The 25,691-nt window shown below is 38.4% G+C and overlaps 1 protein-coding gene across 13 annotated transcripts in view; it reads left to right on the top strand.

Moving 5' to 3' along the window:
- The window catches only part of GRID2 (glutamate ionotropic receptor delta type subunit 2), an 804,597-nt gene that overhangs the window by 699,910 nt on the left and 78,996 nt on the right, over nucleotides 1-25,691 (top strand). For all 13 annotated transcript variants that reach the window (XM_083834802.1, XM_083834813.1, XM_083834803.1 and 10 more), the window contains one exon: nucleotides 24,077-24,243. In XM_083834802.1, coding sequence (XP_083690928.1) covers nucleotides 24,077-24,243 — 167 coding nt within the window. The remainder of the gene's footprint in view (nucleotides 1-24,076; nucleotides 24,244-25,691) is intronic.

Raw genomic sequence — 25,691 nt, 5'->3', positions numbered from 1 at the left:
GGGGAGTTGCATCAAATGCTGATTTACTCGGCATACAATCCTGCTTGCTCAGCAGGACAGTGCATTTGCTGTACCTGGGACTTCATGGGGAATCTCACCTGTGCAAGTGGGAACACAATGCAGCCAAATGACAATGATTGCATTGTCACATTTTGCATCGGGATGTCTATGTCTTTGACTTGTTTTTCCTGGTGGGAGGGCAAGGCTGGCAGGAAAAAAGGATGGGAAGATCATGCCGTTTTAAGTTTCTGGGGTTTGATATGTATTGGTCCTTGTCTTGTAAATCAGGTGAATATGTATCGCTGAGCATCCACGTGAACAGCAGTTTACAGCATCACATCTGGTTAGAGAGCAGCTGGGTGGATTTACCCTGAAAAGACAGCCGAGTTTTAAATACCTCAAACAGGAGACAGCTGGAAGAGCGCAGGCGCTTTAGAAACTTTTACAGCTTATTGTCTTTTTCAAAAGACAACAAAAAGCATTTTAAGATCTGTATCAAAGCAAGGGAAGAGTTCAGTTGTTTGTCCTCCTGCTTTGTCAAATCGAAACGGATGAGAAGGTGTCTGTATTCCTATATATGCTTGGATTATTCCAGAGAATATTCACTTTTATCTCATTTTTTCTTTATTATTCATAAGTGTTTCGTGTATCTCAAATTGATTTCCCTTTTTTTTGCATAGGTTATGAAATATGCATCTCATTCTGTCAAAGGAGTCTCTATTTTTGCGGAAGTTATTTATTCAGGGAGGATTTACAGAGGCCTAAGTCATGCCTGCTTAAACATTCATTGAGGACTCCAAGAAAAATCATTTAGGCTTAAACATATCACATTACATACCTTTTTATGTCTTCTTAAAAGGCACATTACCCTGCTTAATCCTTTACAAGCACCACAGGCTTTCCTATCCTCGGAACTATTCCCATTTAAAATACAATGAAGTGCTTCCATTGTGCCCCTGTCTGCTCTTTCTTCCTTAGAGTATAATAGCGCCTAATGCCCTATCCTACCCACCTCCTTCCTCTGAACATGATACTGTAGCCTACAGCATCTACATTTTTCTCAGTGGTACAAAGTAGAAAATTTCTTTCCCAGGCTGCATAGGCAGAATCAAAATGCATTTGAAACCTCTTGTCTGTTTAACTTCAAGTGCAAAATATTTAGCTGGTAGGAAACTTGATAATGACTGTCAGGTGAATTAATGTTTTTGGATGGTGCAATAAAAGAAACTCCTTTTACCCTCTCAATTTCAGAGCATTAATAATTCCTCTTCAACCCTCACCACAGTATCAAAGGAAATTTGGTCTTGAAATTTTGATTTTCTTGTCATTTTACCCACAGTGAAAGCATGTGAGCAATTGCTGAGCCTGTTCATTTTCCCTGGACGGCAGTTTTACCTTCCTGAGAATACTGCTCTAGTAATATTATTGTTTAAAATACCTGTGAATAGGCCATAACAAAAGCTTTGCTAAGGTGATTTGTCTGGTGAAGAAATGGGTATTAATGATTTGCGGCTCTGTGCTAGAACAAAGTAGCAATAACTAGATGCGGTTCTTCTTAATTTGCAAAGGCAATGGCATGGAGATTTCTATTGATGAACCAGAAAACTCCTGAATTAGGTAATTAAACAGATTTACTCATGAACTTGCCATTGGAATTGTCATTCTGATGGCAGATATACTCATTACACCACAAAAAGACCTAGTTAATATTTTCAAGTCCATGCATCTTTGTTATGGACATTTCTAACAATGGAGCTAGCCAATAAAAAGACACCAAAACCAGGAAATAACAAAGCAGAGGTTTTGGACATTGGATCTGTACTGTGGTGCAGTAGTTTGACAGTGGCTGAGGAAGGGATAGGAAGCAAAAAAGGCAAGAGCGTGTAGAAATACCATGACTGCACACCAGTCCCCCATATATCTTAATTCTCTAAAAATGGGATCAGCTACACTGTTGGTTCCCCTCTGCCTCTGGAGGTGACACTTCTTGCACAGATGGGATGTTCTACTGGATGGATGTGCTACTCCACTAGTAATAAGTTTCAGGAGTACCCTTTAGACTTTGTTGCGCCTCACAACTGAAGGTAAAATTTATCTGTTTTTCAATTACCTTCTGCTTGGTCCATGGCTTGGAGCTGACAGGTGCCTGGGGGTAACAAACCCACATGCCTCATTTCAAATTGTCATGGATAGTCTGGCTCTGTCTTATTTGTCATATAGCATCCTTTTCCTGGAAAGCAAGTCTCAACACAAAGTCTGAGCCTGATTTACCAGTGATGCATGGCTAATAATGTCAGAAGGAATGCCTGATCCACTGGCACTGTAATATTTGAAGTCTCATAGTCTGTCCACATGTCAGTTTGTGGTGGTGAGAGAGGAGTATATTTCATTGCAAAGCACATTTCTAATAGCCTTACCACAACTTGGCTCCAGTTTGCTTGAGCCTAAAGAATAACCAGCCTGAAGAAAGAATTTTTTTCTACAATCCTGTATATCTTTGCTCCCATATCTAGGGCTTAAGCAAACTAGCAGCAGTGAAAAAAATTAGATTCCTAAACACTGGACCAGAAAACACTGCAAATGCAATGTAGTGTTACCTTCAGGCATCATCAAAAGGCTAATAGTTATCTGCATTAACCTAGGGGTTAGTGTGCTTTGGGTGTTTAATAACTGAGCTGTGACAGTTAACAGAGCAGTAGGAAGATTCTGCATGTAGTTTAAAAATAAAAATCTAAAACAGTTTTCCTGTTGCCTCATTTTCTCAGAATTTAAGGTAGGCTCAACAAAAGGCTTGCTGTCCCTCATGAATGCTCCAAAACATATTCCAAAGTTTGATCCAACTTTAACTTTCTAGAGGGGTTTTTATCTTGAGTAGAACACCTGTGAAAAGTTCTTATTTCATACGGTTTGGCTTTATTCCAATAAAAACTTGAGTCAAAATTTGAGTCAGCCTGCGTATCAAGAAATGGATCTGCACACACGTGTTCATCCAACAACCAAGCCGGTCATTGCCATATTCTTTTTATCTCCAAAGTTTCCTGAAAATTTTATCTGAGTTCATCTTCTGTTTCACCCTACGTGCTCCTGAATGTACCTTCAACCTTTCGCTCTCACTGAAATGCCATCCAAGTTGCTGTTGACTTCTGTCCAAAGATATTCAGCTAGTGAATCCATGCAGATAACTTGCAGTTCTGTTTCTCCCAGTTGAAACTGAGCTCTTTGTATCTGAAATTAATTTTTTTTCTTCTAATATTTTTTCATGGATGTATCACCACTAATTTAGTTCAACATAGCTAAAACCTAGACTAGCTAACTCTACATCTTCCCCCCAGTTTTACTTTCCATGTTCTTTCTTGTGGCTTTCTCTTGCTTAAGCTTATAATCTAGTGGCATTATTAGCTTATGTTTTGTCTTAACTTTTGTGTGTCTAAATTTTATGAATTCACCCTTCATAACATGTCTATGATTTAGCCATACAACCTTGTCCATTACTATAGCAGCTTTTAGCATTGTTTTCTCTGAACTTTACAAAACTCTCTTACTGCATTAAATTCTACTTAAAGTGCTCCTACATGCCACCCCAACCCTCCCCCCCCCCCCCCAAAAAAAAATGTTTCAAGGCCCTTCATGGCTGACCTTCATGGCTGATTCTGAAACTGCCTGTAGTTTTCTCATTTCTGAATTGAAAATCATCGATGTAAGTTTCCAGTGCAACTCTTTTCTCTTTCAAGCAAGCATCTGTATGCACTCTCCAAGGGCTCTTCTGCAAGGTATGAAGTTTTCCTTCCAGACATTCATCTTAACTTCTTCAAACTCCTTAACATACTCCTTTATTATTGCACTAACAAAAACCTTGACAGCTTGGTCTCTGGTGTACTACGATCACTACCCATCAACTGAGCCACCCTGTTTTGTTTTTGCTTTATGTTCTTTCCCTTTATTTGGCTTACTTTATAATTGCCAATAAGAAGGGAAAGAGGAATTCATTATTTAGTGATCTAAATACCTTCACAGATATGAATTGGGTAAAACCAAATAACTGCTGTAGCCCACAATCAACCAAGTTCATGAACATGCCCATTACTAGAGGAAGAGTACTTCTCAGAAAACAAACTGTGTCTGACCTTTGAGTCCTTATCCCCAAAGTAAAGCTACAGGCTAACTTCAGAAGAGCATAAGAGCTAAAGTTTGTAACAGTCTAATACAATGAAAAGATAGGGGAGAGGGAAAATATTTGACTGAGCAATTGGTCCTTATTCTCTCTTTCATTTTCTCCAGCTTCATTGTTGCCAGCTCCATTTTTCTCTTGGATTGTCTCATTGATTAACATAATTGCATTCATCTCAGAGATATTTTACTAATCTTGAAGTTTTCTGCTTGTTTTCAGACAAGGCTTGTTTGCCTGAAAGCCAGGTCATTTAGGCATCCCACCACCAGTTATATCCTTTCTTTTATTTAAAGGTAATTCTCTCTTAAAACATTGCTTCACTTAGATTCTTAAACTGTCATGGCTACAACAACAATACTCCCACCATGTGTAACTTGAGGTGCCTAATTTAGGTGCCCAACTTTCATTCCTAGCTACTGTAGACGATTTCCTTCTCTAGAGAGTGGTTGGGAGTGCCTAAACTATGAAACTCTATTTTTCTTGGTGACTTATTTTGTACAGAAGCTATCATAGTAAAATCATGTTTCACAACTAGAAAAGGCAATAAAAAATAAGAAATGGCAAAATATACCCTGTGGAACTAATTTTGCTTGAATCCTGTAGACTTGCATTCTGCAGAGAACTGAGACCAGACTTTTCAGCTGGAGGCAGGATGGCTGACAGCCCTTTGAGGAATGAGCATGAGATGGGACGGGTTCTCATGCTTCATCCTAATGGCCAAATATAAAGCTAAGTACTTCTTGCCTTAGTGCGTTTCTGTCCCTGTAGTCATCTTTTCATATGACAAACCCAGAGAGGAACCTTTGTCTCCACCAACAAACCTTTGTTGGTAGAGATTTCACTTGAGGTTTCTCTTGTTTAGAAGTGGACTAATTAGGATGGTGTCATGAGAGAAACACACAGAGTGCGTCCCCAATAGTAGGAGACCAGCTCAGTAGAAGTGTTTCTGTGGCTGTGTCACATCTGAGCACTGCAGTACTGAGCATCATATATGAGAGACTTCAAATTTCTCTCCAAGTAATGTGAGTGCTGCTTTCATTTGCACTGGCTGGTGATCAGTTGTACAAATGCTGAGCGCCCTCCTGAAACTGGGGTTTGTAGGGGATGGGAAATTTTGGAATGGAATGAACAATGAGTAAGAAAACTTACTTACAATTAGGAAATAGTTTAAGACAAGAGTGCAGTTGCAGTCCATGGTTGTAAAGATTGAGTGTGAGCATGTCAGGATAATGCTTAAGGAGATTTTATTCCTAACTTTACTTGTTGCTGAAATTTTCTCAGCTGGCCATGCTCAGTACTAGGGAGGCACCTGTTAGAAAGGGTGGCATAAACAGAGAAGGAAAACACCCCTACCTTAGCTACACCTAGGAAAGTAGCTAAATTTGGGCATATCTGGGTCTAACTCAGCAATGCTGCTGTCATATTCCATGAAAGGAAAAGTTTTCTGAGTGTTCACTAAGTGATAAGTGCATTTAGTATGCATAGCACAGGAGAGGTCTGAAAGAAAAACAGCTCTCCTGGGTGCTGTTATGAACTGTCTCATGAGTAAAATATAGGTGTTAGTAAAGTGTGCAAAACAGGAGATGTCTTTGTAGATATATTTGTGGCAGAATGGAAGTTTTGCTGGATGTTACTCTCTCAATTGAAAGCAAAACAAGATGATATTCTACCTTTTGTTTATCAGCTGCAGAGCCCAAGAAGGGTTCAGGAGATGAACACTCTTTGTGGCAGACGAGTACTGAGGGGGCAGTTTTGTTAGTTAGGGTATCAGTTGTCATTTGGGCGTAGATGTTAGAGAGACCTTGGTCCTGATATGGCATCTTAAAATAAAAGCACAATGGCAGTATATAATAACAAACCAATGCAGGGAGATGATAGATAGATAAATAGATAGATAGTTTATCATCTAGATTTGCTAGATGATAAACTTTTGTTACATTTTCTAACCCACAAATCTACTTCTCATGCAGTTACTAAAATTGTATGTACTATCTTCTTATGCTCTTCCATCTATGGCAATATCTCACAAAAAAAAAAAAAATATATGACCAACAGCTTTAAATGACTGAAAACTGTAGAGGCATGAGCAAGCTGTGCCAGAGAAGTGAATCTCAACTTGTGTGTCAGCAGCCTGTGGTGGGACATACCCTTCTTTGGATTTTTGTGGTGGAACATACCTTTCTTTGGATTTTTGAGTAGCACATCCGTTATCTCAGGTTTTATTTCTGCAGGGTGACTTTGATCTCCACTCTTGCAGTTCTACTGTATTAGCTCCCATTGTCTCCAGAAACTTAATGTGCCACTTGCACGTCATTCCCCTTTGGCAAGTGGTTATTTATTTTGATGTAGCAGGAATTGGAATGAATGTGGTATTACAAGTCCTGTAATCATTTAGGCCTATGAGATTGCTTTTTATTAAACAAGAGAGACTCCTGATGGAAGATACAAGCTCCTAAAATACTTTTTCCCAGTCTTACCATATCAAATGTGTGCTGTTTCTGTGCAGAACCTGTAAGGCAGCAAAGTTCAAGATGAGTAGAATGTTCTCCTTGAAGCATTTTCTGTTGTTTCTTCAGATCTTTTTTTTTTTCTTTTTTAGCCATTTTTCTGTGTGAAGGTGACAAAAAGATTTGAATTTGGGCAGTTTAATCAACAACGTATTTTCTTTTGTGCCCAGACGCACTTCTATATCCCTTTTTCTAAATCATTTTTGGAAAAGATCCATCAAAAATTACTGTTTCAGGGAGAAAAAGAAATATGGATTGTATCACTTCCATTGCTGTTTCCTCCTGTCCTCACTCATGTAGAGGCGACGTTAGCGCCATTGCTCCCATGCTGAACCATCTCTGTGGTTCACCTCCCTTTCCACAGCAGAGAGACATGGCTGTGCCCTTATTCCTTGTTTTGGAATTTAGTTATCCTAAGAAAAATTCTATAAAGTGCCTGAAAGAGAAGAGTAGCTTGGTATCTGGTGCGCTCTCATTTAGCTACAGGTGACATGAAAGGTATTAGGCACCTATTTTTCTGGTCCTGTGAGCTCTTATTTCTCCATTTTATCTCCATTAACTTAGTGCTTTTCCTACTGAGGTTCTGTACCATTTCCAAGTTCATGGAGATGAGTAATACCACCATACCGAGGGTGTCTGGGGACTACACAGACTCCTACGCAGCTCCAGCAACCTCAGCTCTCTCTTTCCCTTTTGAATTCCCGCTTTGCTTTGTTCCCTCCCTCTCACTTTTTCTTTTTTCTTTTTTCAGCTTTTTGATCCTCCATCCTTTTTGTTTGGATCCCAGCTCCTCCAACTTTTTCCCAGCTCTCTGAGCCTTTCTTCTTTCCCCACCTCACCTCTCTGTACGCAGTCATACATCTCTTTTGCTATCTCCATCCGCTTACACTGTCTCACTGTTTATCTCTACAATGAATTCTGAGACTTTCAATTCTCCATCAGACAAAGCTTTCCAAAACCCTGGCTGTCACTTTGAAGCCAGCTGCAGGCTCACAGTATGGTGGGCTGCACTGGGGACATATCACGCACAGATCAGGGGAAATGCAGGCTCTGACTAATGATCAATAGATGGAGACAGGAGAGCACACTCTTGCTTCAGGCACGGAACTTGGTAATGTATTCGCTTTCTCACTTAAATGTTTCCAGCTATCATTTTTATGTATTAACATATTCTAATAATACGCAACTACATTTTGATGCATTAACAAATGCAAATGATGGGATTGAGTGTAAGGTTGTTTAAAGGATATATGCAACTGAAAAAAAGCCATGAATAGAAGTAATGAGAACAGAATATATAAAAAGTGCTGTATATTCCAGCTTTAAAGCATATCTGGGTCTGTGAAGCTGCAAGACTAAAATGGTGAGAGAAATATAAGAGGTAACAGAAAGATCTTAATTCGTATTTGTGGAGCTGCTGTAGCATTTGTTTATAAAAAAAGCTTGACTTAACAGATTTATATAATTTTTGTAAAATAACTTGTTACTACCACCACCCCCAAAAAAATCTATTCCATAGACCAGCAAATAAATGCACTGCAGAAGGTACATTCATAGCAAGTTTCCGCTTTAAGCCATTCAATAGTCCCTCATGAAATCGTTCAGAATTTTTCAATTCTAATAGTCTTATAGATGTAATAGAAAAGCAAAAGAGGAGAGCTCAGGGAGTACCTGGAGCTCCTCTGACAGCAAATTTTAGACTAACACCCTTAAATAAGTCAACACCTTAATAAACAGATTGGTAGGCCATGAAATGCTAGTGAAATAATAAGGACAGTAAGGAAAATTAAATTTGAAACTAAAAAGCAGCAACAGAATACTTAATAAAATCAACCTAGGTCTCTAACGTGTATAAGAATCAAATATCTAAGTATCAGAAAATTTAGTTAAATCAGATTGCCCTTAAGATCACCTTAGTCTCAAAACAGGAGGAAGGAAGAAATCCAGTGTGGTTTAAGATAACATCTAGAAAAATAAAGCGCTGAAAAATCTAATTTTTCAAGTATAAAAGAGGAACCCAAAATTCTTTGTGTTTCTCCAAATGATGTACCCATGTTTAAAACTGCAGGTTTATGCTCCTAAATACCTGTGTGCATTTAAATGCAAGTACAGGTTGTAGAGTCAGAGAGGTCTCTAAGGACCAATCTTAAAACATCTGGTCTGGAAGGCTAGAAAATTGTGCAGACTTTGCTGCTGGCTGCTTTTTGATGTAGTCCTCAGTCATCAGATTAGAGATAGTGGGAAATTTTCTGGTAAAACTCCATTTTGTTGGAATTTGTCCATCTATTGAGGAAAAAAAAAAAATGATTGTGTTGTGCTTAAGTGGGGAGTGTGGGGAAAGAGGAAATTTCAGATCTCGTGGTTCAGACTGAGTGGATGTTGCACAAGAATATTGGTGGCCTACAAAGCAGAGTGCCAAATACGATTAGCTTCTGTGTGCTTAAATCGTACTTGTGCAGATAAAATTTGGAGTTTGGGATGTAAGGGGTTGTTTCTTTAATGGACAACTGCAGTAAGCATAAAGTCTCCAGTGGTGAGGCTGTCAGGCTGCACTAAAAGTCTGGGGCTGGGATGTGATCAGCAGCTCCTGCACGTTTGTTGCTCTCTAGCCTTATTCCATATGCCTCCTTTAGAGCGATACGAAATGCAAACCCACCACTTCAATGCCCAGTAAATATTTCAGGGGGTTTCAAATCCCATCCAGCAGAGCCAGAAGTTTCACGCAGTTTTCTTCCTAACATCTGTGCAGGTTTCTGAAAATGTTTTGAAGAAAACTGGGACACTCTGTGTGCTCTGTGGCTGTGCATATTGGCTGTGGATGGGGCTGGGAGTAGCCCAGAAGGGTATTACGGGGCTGCCTATCAGGCCATCATCTCTCTGAACTGCTTTGGGGGGTGTGCAGAGGAGCTCTTACCGAATCAACAGCATTTCCAGTTCCTGCAGGTTGTGCATGGCTATGGTTTTTCTGTAACATATAGTATGATGCCCCCCGCTAATGTCTCTTTCTGACCTGATTCAAGTAACTAAGAAGACATTTTCTGAGTGCTTTTCTTGGAACTAAATCTACATGGAGTGAACTTTCCAGCCAGCAAGTTAAAAATTTAGAAGTAACAGCATGGCATTGAGGAAAGTATGCTAGGTAGGTAAGCTGGCTTTCTTAAAGTGTGTCAACTGAGAGCAAAGCTAAATTTTTCTGTTAAATAAGCAGAATCTTTCCTTGGGCTAAAGAGTAATGATAATTGTTGTTTCCACCATTTTTACCATTTTATTCTCTTCAGTCAAATTGCCAGCAAGCAGTTTATGTCTCTCTGTATTTGAATTAGGCAGCAGTTGTCCGGTCTGAAAATGTGGCTGCAATAAATCAGCATCTTTTTAATAGCCAAGATATGGGAGGAGAGGATTAAAGTGCCATGTGGAGTGTTTTAAGAAGCATTTTATCCAGGCTGTAATCACATTTCATTCTTCTATCAGTTTGCATAAAATGCCCGATCTAGATAGACAGCACAGCTCCCTCGCTGGGATTGCAATGGCAGGAGAGAGCTGTTTACCATTCCTGGCTCTAAAGCTTTCCTGCTGCATGGGACTTGATTGGTGTTTGTGGCTGTTTTTTACAGAATTGCTAGTTAATCAAATAAAACAGACCCCATTCCCTGCTGAATATAACACAAGGAAGGGGATAAATAACGGAATGCATCAAGATGGCTGGAAAATACAATGCGTCTGTAATAAAAAAACAGTAGATAAGCAGCTGGTATTATACAAGTCTGTAAGTACCAAGGGGTTCTGGTCATAACATAAATCACAGAGCAGAAGCTTTCTTTGTTTTATCACTCTGACCTCAAGATGGGATTTCCCTGTAATACATTTCTAGCAAGAATTCTCAACCTGTGAGTAAACAAATCTAGGATGCATCGCCTTCCCAAGTCTTGTGCTTAACAGTGATACAAATTCCCAAGAAAACTCAAAATCTCTCATCAATTATCAATCTTCCACCAGTGCTAGCTGCAGTTCCTGGGTATTCCTTTGAATAGGAGATGGATGGCTGTATCATCTTTCTTGTGCTTGATCCAAGGTACTGCAGCATGCTTTGGTCCAAACCAGTCTGAATTTGTGACCTCTTGCAAGACACTGAAAAATATAATCTGTGTCTTGCAGCATGGGGAAGGAGTGTGGGCTAGCTTCCTACACTGCAGGTGGACAGAAGATGACATCCAAATCTGAAAGCCTCTGAATTTTGTTGCATGCATGCCAGGAGTCCTGAGCATCATTGTGGTTTATGTGGTGTTTCAAGTATGCACTGGGGAGACACTGGTACCCCATCACCATTCTGAACTGAACATTGGTATGAAAAAACACCAGTCTGTTCATCCCTGATAGAGGAGATGCACACAAATAGTGCTTGTTCAAAAGCAGAATTTGGAATGAAAAAAAGTAGGTGCTTATAAGCCACAGTATTTTAACAATCAAAATTTTGGCTTCAAATGCTACAATTTTGCCCAAGTGCTGTCTTTACATGCAAATTGTTATATGAATCTCTCCTTGAGTCCCTAATGTTGCTAAGGAACATGTCTAAATGTTGCAATTCACAGCATAGCCTGGAAAAAACACACAATAATGTCGGTACACATTGGACAGGTATGAGCAATAAAGGTGGGAATGCAAGGAAATGTGAGCATCAGTTAATGAACGTCTGCAAAATGCTCTCAGTCCTTCAGATGATTCTGTTATTAAACTGAATGTCTTGGCTTATGCTATAGTTGTGCTGGAAGCTAAATGAAGGAGATGGTTTTCTTTAAACAGCATGTTATTCTTGATTAGCTTGAATATTAAATCATTTTGGATTTAACAAAGTGAGCAGCAGATGGAACACAACAGAGAACAGGAAAACAAAAAAAATAGAACATGATATGAGATCACGGAAGGGAATCAAAGTACACATACACAAAAGTAAATCAGAAGAGCTCATACCAAAATTCTGGCTAAAATAATATATAACATATGTTTCGGAATGACAAAAGTTGTGGAAAATATTCAAGGTATTCTTTTGTCTTTCCAAAGATGCCAATAATCATCTTGATTTTGAGAACTGTACTTCTAAATATGCCCTCTCATTCATTGGTGTAGAGTCTCCCCACATTATCAGCTGTGATTGTGTTTTTGCAAAATCAACAAGAAGTTTAATGGAAGGGAGTAGGTAAAACACAACTCTGTATTTACACCCACTGATTCAGAAGCTGACTTGACTGTTCCAGACCTCATGAACCAAGCCATGAAAGGGAAATCTCATAAGAGCAAGAGTTACGTTAGTATTTTGGTACATAACATCCAGATCCATTCCTAGCTGAATGGAGACAAATTACATCCAAAACCAGAGAAACTGGCAGAAGGTTTGCTTTGAACTCCATTCTAGGACTCCTAGGCCTGATGAGTTTCTTCTGTTAGGGTAGGGTTTTGCATACTTTTTGACAGACATTACATCAAATTGTGTTGTCTCCTTTCACAAGTTATTTTGCACACATTCTGTACCACTTTCAGCACATTTTAGTTATTACTACTCAATAAAATTTTTAAGCTATGAGGTGTTTCTAACGTGCCGTGACAAGTTTTATGTACATTATGTGATTGTGGTTTTGATTTAATCTGCATCATATTATAGTCATTCTGTAGCTTTTTTTTTAATTTTTATTATGCTCTTGCTGTATTTTATTTTTTTACAGGTCTGTGTTTTATCTCTCGGTTCATTCAGCTAGAATATTGCTAGGCCTAGCTCTGCTAAGCTTGCGTACCTCATGTAGATGCAGAGTAAATCCATTGAACAATTATTTATCCAGTAGCTGCCAAATGTAGGTGCTGTACTGGGCCTTAGATTCCCATTGAACCTGCATTATTGGTCTCTGAATATTTTGAAACATGACAGAATATAAATAACTAAAAGGAAATCAGAAGAGACTAGAGAAAATATTACTTTGTTTTTATCTTCTTCAGCTACCCTGAAATGTGCTTTTCATCGATATGTCATACATAAGACTAGAGAGGATATTTTTTCCTGGCATCATATTTCCTATGCTTTGTTATATACATCTTGTGATACTTGTCTTCCAAAACTTAACATGAATGAGACAGCAACAAAGATGCTACATTGGATTTGATGCAGATGTCCATCAGTAGGATTTATGCTTTCCATTTGTGTCTGAAGGGATCACATTTTCAGAACAACAACCCACATGTGCACAGTTGTGCTGCATATGATGTTGATATAACTGAACAGAGAAAGGAGAGATTCTGTGCACAAGCGCTGTGCAGCTGTTTGTCTGGGCACGTGTGCAGGCCATGCTGTTCCCACATATGCAGTGGTTGTGCATACGCACGCAGTAACAAAGCTGCTTTTCCTGAACACTTGGTCAGGCATTTAGCACCGATTTGTGAGAAGCTGTGTAGCATCCTCTAATATTTTCCTAAGCAAGTGAAGAATAAAATTCATTGTCTTCCATTTAGAAATCCATACCAACTGAAAGAAGGAGGAGCATTACAGTGCAATAGACCTGGGCAAGTCAATAGAATAGACCTGGGCAAGTCAATTTCTTTTTTTTGTTGTTTTTTTTTTTTGTTTTTTTTTTGTTTTGGTAGCCATATAGAGCCTTTTTTTCACCCTCACCTCTGGGCTGGCATCTCACATGTTCCAGACACAGTGAAATACCATAGCTTCTCTCTGATTCTTCCAAAGCCAGAGAAAAAGCTCAGTTCTTCAATGCAATGAGTATATATGTGTTCGGTGTACCATCCCCCTCATAGCATAGTTCTGTGAAATAGAAATTATTTTTGAGTTGGGTTATGATATAAGAGTGATTAACAATTAACTATCAGTTTAGATATTCATTCTTCTTATAGTCAAGGTCCAATTTCTTTTTCAGTAAAATTAATAAGACAGTAAATAAATAAGATTACATCTCCTAACAAGGCAGTGGCGTTTTTCAAGCAGTCCCCGCACAGATGGTAGATGATATCTGCTGCACATTGGATGAAACACTAGTATGTCAAATTGATGATTTTATGATGCTATTGCTTGTATTTTTCATTTTCCTTCCCTGTTGTTTAGTGTTAACTAATGAAATGATTTCATGCACTCAAGGAAGATACGTACTGGTGCACATGATTAGCTGGGCACTTAAGCTGTCCGCACTGTGTGCACAAAAACCTGATTTGCAAGTACTGTGTGTACCAAAGAAAATCTCAGCTGATGATCCTAATTCTAGGTCAAATGCTACTTCATTTTAAGAAGGCAAATCAGCTGATTGCATTGTATCATAGCAATTAAAATTGAAAAATATGTGTGCCATCGCTTTTTCCATTTCCTGAATATTTTAACTCATTGATTAAAGATGCGTTGGTATTTTTATTTATGTGGTAGGAACAAGTATTTGAATATAACCCAATGGTATTATATTTTTCAAAAGTACACCAGTGACACACGGTATACACATCAAACTCATATTAAGAAAACAAGTAAGACTGGCTGACTAATTGCATAATTTTTACTAAACAATTCTTCTTGTTTATGATCTGATGAGATTTCAGAGCAGATTGTGTCCAAGTCTGAGTCTTGGGGACTCAAGCACAACATAAGGAGACAAAAGTTGCCGTGATGACCAGACCTATGAAATTTAGAGTGAAACAGGAAATACAATTGCTTATTGTATTAATGATTCTATTTATATAGATGCCTGCAAATATATATCAAGTAAACCAGAGTTGTCATTATGGATTTATCCACTGGAGTATTACAGTAACTCAAACAGTATGAGGAAGAAGATATTTTTACAAAACATTATTGTTTATTTTTCTCTTTAAAAGCTCTAAAATTACCAAGATGCCCTAGTAGAATATTTTGTATTGAAGTATTAAGTTTTGATCCAGATATTTTCCATTTTTAATTGTTAGTCAATTGTAGAGAAAAGTAAGTCTGGTTGAAATCAATAAAATATATTCCATCAGGGAAGGGAAAGGAAGGGAAGGGAAGGGAAAATCATAAAAGAGATACCTGTTTTGTGTCCAGTTCCATTTAACATTTTCGTCAAGGCTCTGTGTTTAACTTACACCTCTAAGTTTGCATCAAGTGTACTGCCCAAGAATTGCTGTTTCAGGAGAGTGGAGGGATCAGAAATCTTTCATGAAAAATATCAGTCCCGATTGAGTCCTCCAGCACAATACAGAATTGACTGATTGTTTTAATTTTTTTATTTTTATTTTTTTAAGATCTGTTAATGGTAAACTCTTTTCTGGCATCTCTCCTATCCCATGGGGGCAGATCAGGATGAATCAGAGACAAATATAATGGGAATCCATGTCTTGTACTTCATTCATCCTTTACAAGGTGTGCAAAATGAATGCTATAGCCATGGATAAGAGGAAATTACTGCACCAGTTATAGCCAGAGATGAACTAAGTTGTGTACGCTTTAAGGCAAAGGCTGTAAGCATTTTCATAGAATCATAGAATAACTGAGTTGGAAGGGACCCACAAGGATCATTGAGTCCAACTCCTGGGTCCCCAAAGGACCACCCCCCAAAAAAATAAATAAAATCAAATCATGTGTCTGAGAGCATTGTCCAAATGCTTCTTGAATTCTGTCAGGCTCAGTGCTGTGACCACTACGTACACAGGGAATGCTGTCTCTATTTTTTACCCTGGCACCCTGTTCCCTCCAACAGCTTGCTGCAGGGCAGGCAACTGCAGAGAGGAGCTAGCTTTTAAGATAACTACAGGGACCATGCATTACAATTTGTTGGGTCTTGTCATCTTCTCAGTTGTCCGCATAGTAAGAGCAAGCAGGCAGTCTGACGAGTAAAAAGATGACAGTGCACTGGTGTTCATCTTTCTGCAGCTCCTACTGTTTTCCATAGGTTCTAATAGTAAAATGCAAAAGAAATGGAAAATCTTAGCTCAGATCTGTAACATTTTCTTTTCCTGTGTGTTTAGAGTTCAGTATATTAAAATCCATTCAGGAGGGGGCCACTAAAGAGCTGACAAGCTGGTGACAGGGGGCAGTGTGGTGGCATTAGGAAACCACATGCTGAAGGAATAACAACAACACACTGACCCAGGGACGGGGCAACATTTTTTTGTGCAGCATCCATCATCTTCTAGGCTGCATGGACAGAAGGGACTGCCCTGCCTGCAGGAGACCTGTTTGGGCTTAAAATGTTTGCTTTGACTGGAAACACCGTAGGGCAGAAACTTCTCTGTGACACTGCTCAGTGCAGGACCCTAAGTTTACAGCCAGCTGAAAAAAACACTTAAAGATGCCCAGTGGTGGCCCTTACTGAACTCTCAGGACGATGGAAATAGCAGGTATTGACAGGAAGTAGAAATGTTGAGGGCTTGTGACACATCTCAGTATCTGTTAATTCTACAGGGATGGGAAATCACAGGCTGCTGCTTTAGGCAGCCACGTGAAAAACTGTGCTTAAGGGGAAGAGTTACTGAAGAAGTACAACGATGGCTTCATGGAGGTTTTCCAGGGGAAGAAGTGGCTTTCAAGCCCACCAAAGTCTACATGAAAACACAATAATGTGGAAGCACTGAGCTGAGTGGTCCAAGCCTGTTCCTTTCTGTTCCTACCAAAATACAGGGAAACATGTTAAACTGTTGTGCAATGAAATATCAAAGGGGGAAAAGAAAAGGAATGCTGTGAAGCATTTCTTTTGGAGCTTCAAAAGATTGTGTTGAGATTTGCAGTGCCCAACCGGCTCCATCCAAATTTAGGCAGGTGATCCCTATCAAAGACAGAAGTATAAAATGGTTCAAAAAAAGAAGATAGGTAACAAATTCTTTTGCATGAGTTGTGGAACATCCTAAACCCTAATACCACTCTGGAAGTGGCCAGAACTCTTGTACAAATAATATATATTTCTTTTTTTTTTAAAAATAAAGTTAGTTTAAAATATGTTTCTAAATTGAAAAATACAAACTTTTTTTTTCAAATAAGAATTTACTGGAGGATTATTTAGTAAAATAGGTGTTTTTGCAAAGAATTATGTTGTGGTTAAGGTACTTTTTGAGATGAAGAATGGTGTTGATTAATAATTTCTTGACTTTTGATGACTTTTTACCTCTCAGTTGGTATTCAAAAGGTATTTATTTGAATAAGAAATGCTGTCTACATTACAGTAGAATTACAGTGATATTGGCTCTGCTTCTATTCTAAAGAGTGGTGTACCCAAGTTTGGGACAATAAGGAGCCTCCAGGTAGCATCATGCTGGATTGATTTAATTCAGATAGAGATGCTGCTTTTCTAAACTCAACTGCATTTATCTTCTTCCTGCTACTCTAATCCACAGAATTTTACTTTTTCACCCAGATGAAAAGGACTGATCTGTGTATGCTCCCACATTTAAATGTAATTTCATTGTAGATTAGCTGACCCAAAAACGTAAGGATATCAAAACAGGAAGTCTTTGGTTATATAAATGCAAGTATATCAAAAAGGGAAAACATTTGATTTAAGTTTGTCTTATTAATGGGACTGCCGCTTGGCTACCACAGATCTAAGTCTTTGAGGAACCTGAAATGCTTTCATGTCATTTCTGCATATGAATTTTGCTGGTGATACGCTTAAAATAGCCTCCAGTAGTATCTGCAGCATTAAATTGTCATAAAATAAAGGAGAAGTTGGTATGAAAAAAAATAATTTCCTTACCTTTCAAAGGTCTGCTTTGCTGGTTCTTTATTTTCTCTGTGTTTTGCTTTTTTTTTTTTTCTTCTGTTTCCCTCCCATCTGAAATTAACAGTAGCTGTAATGAATTTGTGGTTCAGCTGCATGACAGCAAGCAGAGTGATCCACTGCCTTTTTAGTGCTTTGCTGAGATTACCTGGAGAAGTGGCTGACTCTGTTCTCCGACCGCATTCAGAAATTGGACCTTTGGCCTCCGCTCTATTTTGCTCTGGTTATTATCTTTCAAGATGCATTTAATTGCAATGGCAAAATATGAATGCATTGAGCACAGGAAAACCAGTCTAAGACAAAGGCCCTCTCACATTACAGTGCTCTCAGGCCTCAGTAATTCTTCTAATTCCAGATGAATTACTCTAGGTCTGCCCACTGTAACAAAAGTACACGTGATGATGAGGCTCTTCTCAAGAAGTTGGTGGCAGGTTGCATAAAATAAATTAATGCTTTTCCTGATGAAGTTTTATCTGGAGAAAATAGACATGCCATTGAAGCTGATATGCCAGTGTAATGAAAGATAAACTTCATACAGAAGAGGAGATGAGGTTGGGATTTCTAACCTCTTCTTTCTTTCCCTTAGCTCCCCAAGGTTTCATTTCCTGCTGCTGTTCACTCTTGGCCACTAAGCTCAATAACGCTTCTAGAAATGATTCTGCACTTTTCTGTTTGATTAAATACAGAGAATAAGTTTTGGTATTTGTCAAACAGTGACCCTTGAATTTAAATAGCTGTCTATGGACACTGCAAAATGACATCCTGAAGTTGTTTTTATTATTGTTGTTGTTATTATTGCTGTTATTATTATTATTATTTAATTAGATGCTTGCCTTGATGACTAAATAGAGTTTTATGTGCATAGGAAATTTTATTCTGTGCTCTAATACCACCATGGGGCTACAAATCCCAACCTGTACTGCAGGGAGCTAACAGATTCCTTTTATTCTTCTCTGATTGCATGACTGCATTACACTCAAGTTGTGTAGGTCAGCCACTGATGCCATCCTAAGGGGGAGTATGTGGCAAGAAGCTGCAACATTGTAGTTAAAACCTATAATAATTTGGAAAGAATGCTAAATAAGTGGATTTGGTTTTGCTCTACAAAACTGAAATGTGAGATTTTATTTCACAGGTATCCAAACAGAGATAATCCAGAAATTGTTCCCTTTGTGAACCAAGACCAAGATTTGAAATCTTTGTTCCTGAAGGGAAATAAAATAACAAACTGGAATTTCTCTGAAGGCAGAAGATCTGACTTCTGCTTCAGCCTGATAAACAACAACTTCATTTTGCTGGAGGATTATGGTGATCAATGTGTCTCCAGTCCCCTCCAAAAAAAAAAAAAAAAAAAATTGCAGATGCCATCTAGCTATTTGGCAACATCTGATAACACAAAAATCCCGATTTAAGTTTCCACCATAAATTTTATCTCTGCCTTTTCCCATTTCAGAGCACAATATCCACATTATGTATATTAGCTCTCACTTACATATTTGCAAATTTTCTTTTGCTTTTGTTCCCTTTTTTCTTTCCTCATATAATAAGAGCCTTCAAAAGGCTGCTGTGCAGAATGAAGCACAGCCCTCTGCAGTCTGCAGCTGCTGCTTACATACAAAAAATGCAAAAATTGTTAGAAAACTTAGTATTTATATATGCCAAAGTCTCAGGTTCACAGTGATAGGCATAGGACTAGCAGCATCTGATGGTGTTTTTCCCATGTAGTCAGTGTAGTGGAATGGTCAGCACAGGAGTACGTGTAACGAGTGCCACTGAATGTACCACATGAAGCAGGTGATGAATCAGTGTCCTTGATTGCTTTTAGGTCAGAGCTGGAGCTACTGCTGCTGTATGCAGGGGAAGGGTCTGTTTCTGTTCATGTGTTCTTGGCTAAAAGACAGCTGACAACTTTGTAGGCAGAGAATGGTTCACAGTGGTGTGAGGGGAAGGATGGTGCCTGCCTCGGGACGGAGATGCACAGGGAAAGCATCACCACCATGTGGGAACAGGATACTCAGAAAATGGGCCCAGTCAGCATTATCTTACCACTTTCAGATTTTCTCTCAGAAAATTCATATAATTGGAATCAGATAAATCTTGAACTTAAGATTTCCCCAGCCTTAAATGCTGTTTTGTTCTCTTTTTATAGTAGGTAACACAATTACGTATAATTAAATATTTAAAAGAGGTGTATAGGAAAAATAAATACCATTTCTGTTTATCCTGCTCCTTATTTCATATTTTTCCTTCATGAGGATCCCTTATATTTCCTTTAAAGAGGAATATGAAATATAGAAAAGATGTTGTCCAAGAATTCAAGTCTGAAAAATTGTAGTAGTTGTTTGCTGTTTACTTACAATTATTTTTCCTGAAATTTATAATTTTTTAGACTCGGAAATGTATTTATAGAATGCTGGTACACAAATCCATTATTCATCCTACTCTTCATGAATGGGTTAGCTGTGAGAAGAAATACTATTCACATCAGTGTTGGCATAAAATATGTGCATATACAACAGTGTAATGGCTTTAAATGCTTTCCTAGTATAATTCAACTGGTTCTTGGTGGAGTCATCGAGGATAAATTTCCACTAATATCTACAGGCCAGGGCTTCAGCAAATAAAAACCCAGTAAATGTGCAGTGATCGAAAACAGAAATAGAATAGCCTTAGAGAAATAGTTTTACCATCTATGTGCTGATGGCCCCTATTCTTTATAACAACTCTCTTTACAGTAACTCCTTTGAAATTGTTCACAAAACCATAAAGTGAAGTCAAATATTTTTGCCTGGTACCATCCGTACCTCCTGGTTTCACTTAATGACCAGCATAGCTCATGAGTTCAAAATACCCTTATGAACAACTAAGAGATTTAATTTTCCTCTGCTTTTGTTTTTATGGCAATAGTCATCAGATACTCCAAAACCTTTTTAGCCTCTGCTGTGCTGACAGGCAGGATGCTGCGGGGGATATACTGCTGGAAAGCTCAGTTCTCCGTGTCCTGGCAGGCTGCAAGGCAGGGGTGGCTGCTGAATGGTAACATGCTGCCCCTGTACAAATGCCTCCCCAGCCATCCTGTGCTGGATAAACTGCATTCAGGTTTGCCACCATCCTGAAATGTTATTATCTCAAATCAAAATGTCAACATAATGGTGTGGAAACTGAGAATGGGAGATGGAGATCTGCCACCAGTTACAAAAAGCCATTTCTTTATTGCTTTTGTCTAGCCCCTATAATTGACTGACCATAAGCTCTTTAACTGTTTCTGATAATGCAGAGCTGGAATTCTTGTTATTCGTTTTGAGGTCCAAAGTGGAAGTCTTGAGCGTTGCTATTGGAAAGCTAAAAAATATGTGCTTCTCATAGAAAGCAGGAGGGAGTGAGGGACATAAGTTTTTAACTGACTTTTTGTTCTGAAATTCTGTTCTCCCTCCTCCCTGAGCATCATCCCCTTTTTCAGTCTATAACTACCTACTCTCTGTAGGTGCAAATCTATACAACATCAGCAGTGTTCAACATGCGCTGTACACCAGCAAAATTTTATTCTTAGATCTTTGGTTTGATTTTTGGATGGTCCTGCATGTAGCCAGGAGTTAGACTCAATGGTCCTTGTAGGTCCCTTCAAAGTCAGGGTATTCTATGATTCTATGATTTTTAGGCTAAAAAACAGGCTGAAGCAGTGTGGAAGATCCATGGACAGGTGGTTGATGCTGTGAACCTCAGAAGACGTATATGCTAAAGATTCCTCTTGAGCTGCTAGACCACCCTGGTTGTCTCTTAGCAAGACATGACTTTTTTTTCCTCATATGAAAATTATGAATTGGAGGTAGTTCAAAAGTAGTATTACTGCTAATGGGAGAGCTGAAATGATCGATTTGCAAGAAAAAATTAAAGAAAGCTCTATTAGCTATATCCAGCTTTACTAAGTAATGGAAAAGCTGATCAATAATTAAAAGATGTCATCACCAAAATTTAGAGTATTTAGAACTGCACAAGGAAAAATAACTCAGAGAGTATGAGTGACGAAACATTATTTGAAAAAAAAAAAAGTAAAAATAAATATGGTGAATATCATTAAAACTTGTTAGACTGAGGAGTAGTTCAATAAAGGAAATGATTACATGCCTGGCTGTTGCAACTTACGTTTGCTGTATGGATTTGAATTCCATAGATTTGTAAATGAAAGTGGCAAAAATTCTTAAAAAAATGTATTTTGCTGCATGGAGCAATCATGTTGAAGGTAGATGGTTGGGATGATTCCATCCGGCTCTTCAATCTCTCTTGCCTCATGTGCTTTAACCAAGACTCACTGTGATCTTACCAGTGAGAAGTAATATCTTTATGTTACCCTGAACTGTGATATTATCAGGTCTCCTCTAAGGATATTATATATAACACTTCATCACAGATATTATTGACAGTAAGCAGTTTTAACACTTTCATATATTCCCACTGAGTTGTTTTACAGCAAGGCAGCCAAATCAAGAGAATTCTTCCTGACCAGCTGAGCAGCTGATAAGTCTTTTTACAAGCACTTATGTGAATTCAGTGTCATAGGATGTTAAAAGGGTGAGGTATGACAAAAGCAGGTGTCAAAACATACCCCTCTGCTCCTGTCATCACCTCAAAGGTTATTTACCTATATGTAAAACTGCTCATCTCTTTAAACCGTACTTTTTCTTAATTCTTCTGTGTGGAAAGTCCATCTGATCCTTTTCATAATTTATTTCCCCACTTCTGATCTTCTGCTCTTGCCTCCTATTTCCCTCCCTTACTGCCTGCACACCATGATCCTTTCAGACTGAGTCATTATCCTTTCGAATGCTCCCCGAAAGCACTTTTTTCTCACTCATGCTCTCTATTTCTTAGCCAAGTGGTGCCTTTAGGAAGATCGGAGTAAGTGCACTGGCACAAAATGAAGCTAGTAAGCACTCTGTGAGTTGTGGTGCCTTTAGGATAAGCATACAAGTTGTATTGTTTATTAACAATGAGCTTACTTGTATCCTTTATGCCCTGGCCATTTAGATAGACCTAAACCTCCAGTCAGAGACAAAAGAGCATTCTTAACCATTTTCAGAGCCTGAACATTAAAGCAAACCCAGTCCTGCATTAATATGTGTATGTATTTTGAAAACTTTTTTTTTTTATCCTGCCAATCACTCAGAGTCCACAGATAATGCTGCTCCGACATCTACACGAATCCTCCTGCTACCATGTCTACAAATGCAAATAGGAAGTATTCCCTTCCCAGGCCTGCAGTGTCTAATTCAGATTGATTATGCATGAAAAGGAATGTGTCCCAAATGCAATAGTTCCTTGTGCACTGCATCTTGTGAGCAAGCAGCCGGTGTGACTTGCTTCAGTAACTTTTATGTGTAAACAGTCTTTAAAAACATAATCTACATTGTCAAAGACTAATCTAGATGATGTACTGACATTGCTTATCTTGATATGCTGACTGGGTTTTGAATTCTCTTTGGATTGCCTGGCCCCAGATGGCCTTTTTGTGTGCTGTTTACTTTTCACTTAGCTGTCACATATTTATTCCCATTAGATGTACAAAGTCAATGGGTTGAGCCTGGTTTTACAGCATAGCTGGCTAATATGGCATAGGGAAAACTCTGAGTGAAGCCAAGCAGAGAGTCAAAAAAAAAACAAAGTGATTCTTCAGGTCTAACACAGAGACCAACAAAGCAGGAAACTGGTAAACGTTCTGGTACAACATATAGAGAGGTTTGTGGGGTTTTTTTTGTTTTGTTTTGTTTTGTTTTTTTAGAGAAACGTGTCTAGACTGGAAAGTGAAAATTCACTGAAATAGAAGAGGATTTATTTAGATCACATTTCTGTTTTTAAAAGCTTTTTTCTGAATACATTTTAAAATATTGTGCACGTTCTATATATTTAAACTAAGGAAAAAAAATCTAGATTTGTTTCAAATGTAATGGATGGTAAAATATTACTTCAGAAGCCTATAGAGATAATGAGTTGTTTTGGATTTATCTTAATCAAGCAGAATGACTTACATGCTCTTGCTGTACAAAAGTCTTTGAAGATATATAAAATCCTTCATGTTGACTCTAGCTGAGAGAAACACTCTCTCTCTAAAAAAAAAAAGAAAAAGAAAAAAACTAGTTGGTGTGATCTTATCCACAATCATTCACAAAGTCCAAAAGACAAATGGGTGCTCCTGCCATCTGTGGGAACGTGAAGCATGACTGACGAGTGCACCGTCTTGAACTGCGCTCTTCAGTCTGGATATCCATACATACCCTCCCGCACTTCTCCCAGTGTGAATACCTGTCTTCCTACTGAATGGTTGCTTTAATGGTTCAAAGAAAAAGCTCGGTGGAAGATTAGGGGTGAAATTTAACACTGATGGAGGGAGCTTGATGTTTCCTCTCGTTCCCTGAGCAGGGAAAGTAAATGTTTCTTGCATGGGACTGTTTCAGTGGTGGCATGTTGTTCACAGAGCACCTTTCTTCCATTTCTGCTGAGCTGCTCAACCAAAGCACCACGTTGTAACAGTCATGGTGCGTGTTTGGTTTTGACAGCTCTTGGGCACCCAAACTTCATTTTCTTCAAAGAACAGATTGTGCTGAGACTGCCACCTTTTTGACGTGCACTGACCTCCTTTTGGACCAAACAGTCCATCATCTAAGCTCTTGTTCTGTTTACTGCAGGTGAAATATGGGAACTATGCCTTTGTATGGGATGCAGCGGTACTGGAATATGTGGCCATCAATGATGGAGACTGCTCTTTTTACACGGTCGGGAACACTGTTGCGGACAGAGGATATGGAATTGCACTGCAGCATGGCAGCCCTTATCGAGATGTTTTCTCACAAAGGTAAGTGCTCGGTGAAAGGAAAAACAGGTCCTAAGAGAAGGTCTCTCTCAGCTCTGGACCCTTCTTTGAAATTAATTTTCTGCTAAGGGAAAACATCTTGTTCTTACAATCCACTTCATGATTTCTTGCATAGGCATTCATTTTCTCAAAGATACACGGTTGTTCAGTTTTGTAGAAGCTTCTTTAAAAACACTTCTTTTTGCTTTTATTTGGTTTGCTTTTGTTTCTCTTGACAAACAGGAGATAGGAGATAGGCTGAACTTAACAGAAAAATGAGAAAAGAGTTGATGCATTTGTTTTAGATGGACAACATTATTCAACCTTTCCTGTTATAGAAGAGTTCTCTTAAAGAGAAAAGGGTAAACTTGACTGCTGATGGAAAAACTGAAGGGATGAACAAGTATATTTGATGTTTCAGTGAAAAGACCTGTATTAGAACCCGAAAGCATAGATGCGGATCCCAAAACTAATGAATCACTTGGTCTACAAAAATGAGATCTCTGGATGTACCTCTGGCACTAAGTTCCTACTAGAAACTGAAGTGCTAAATTAATTTTATGTATTGCGCCTTTGCAACATTCATGCTTCATTCCACTATTGTTTCCTAAATCAAGATGTGTGTGAAATATATATGTAAAAAAATACACATACATCTGTGGTCTGACCGTTAGGAGAAGATGTGGGTTAATCTCATGATTCTTTGTCATTCTGAACCTATTCTTTCAACCCAGTTTCTAATTTTTATTTTCTTTTTAGCATTAGGATTTTTAGGTTTGCATTAGATTCATGTAGCAAAATTTTACAGTTGCTGTGATGAAATTTTTTAGTGTGGCTGAACCATTGTGTCATACTAATATGCTTCACTCAGGGTCTTGCCTCTGCTTTCAGTCCATAGAATGAGATAGAGAAAAATGTAATTAATGAGTAACAGTATGCAGATTCAGAGAAATCAGTGTCTGAATATCTGCTCACACATACTAAATGAATAAGGAAGGCTTACATTCTTTGAAAATGTTGTATTTTTGGAATGATTCAGCTGAAGTTTTTGCTGACATAGGATCAACGACAAATTTAATTTAAATGAAACATATATTTGCTTTATGTATTACAATTAACATTATAGGCCATTATTTACTAAATGCTTTAATATTCTGGACATGACCAGGCAGTGTCCATTAAAAGTCTCTGGTCAGGTTCTCCATGCAAAACAAAGGAGCAAAATTTCTTCCTGTAATCTTTCCTAGACATGCTTCCATCTGCTAGAGGTCTCAGGTGTTAGTCAAGGTGTTAAGTTGTCTTCTTCAGAGCATTACCCATTTAAGCTTGAGTACAAATATTTGAAGACGGGGGAATTTCATAGACTGTGTCTTTATTACTAAATATAATGTACCTGCCAGGTGGCATGGCATGGCGAAGAGCTGAGCTTTCCCTGTCTGCCCCACTATCGC

Source organism: Anser anser (genome assembly GCF_964211835.1).
Source record: "Anser anser genome assembly, chromosome: 4".
In the NCBI taxonomy this organism is placed as follows: Eukaryota; Metazoa; Chordata; class Aves; order Anseriformes; family Anatidae; genus Anser; species Anser anser.
This window is presented reverse-complemented; position numbering and strand designations above follow the sequence as displayed.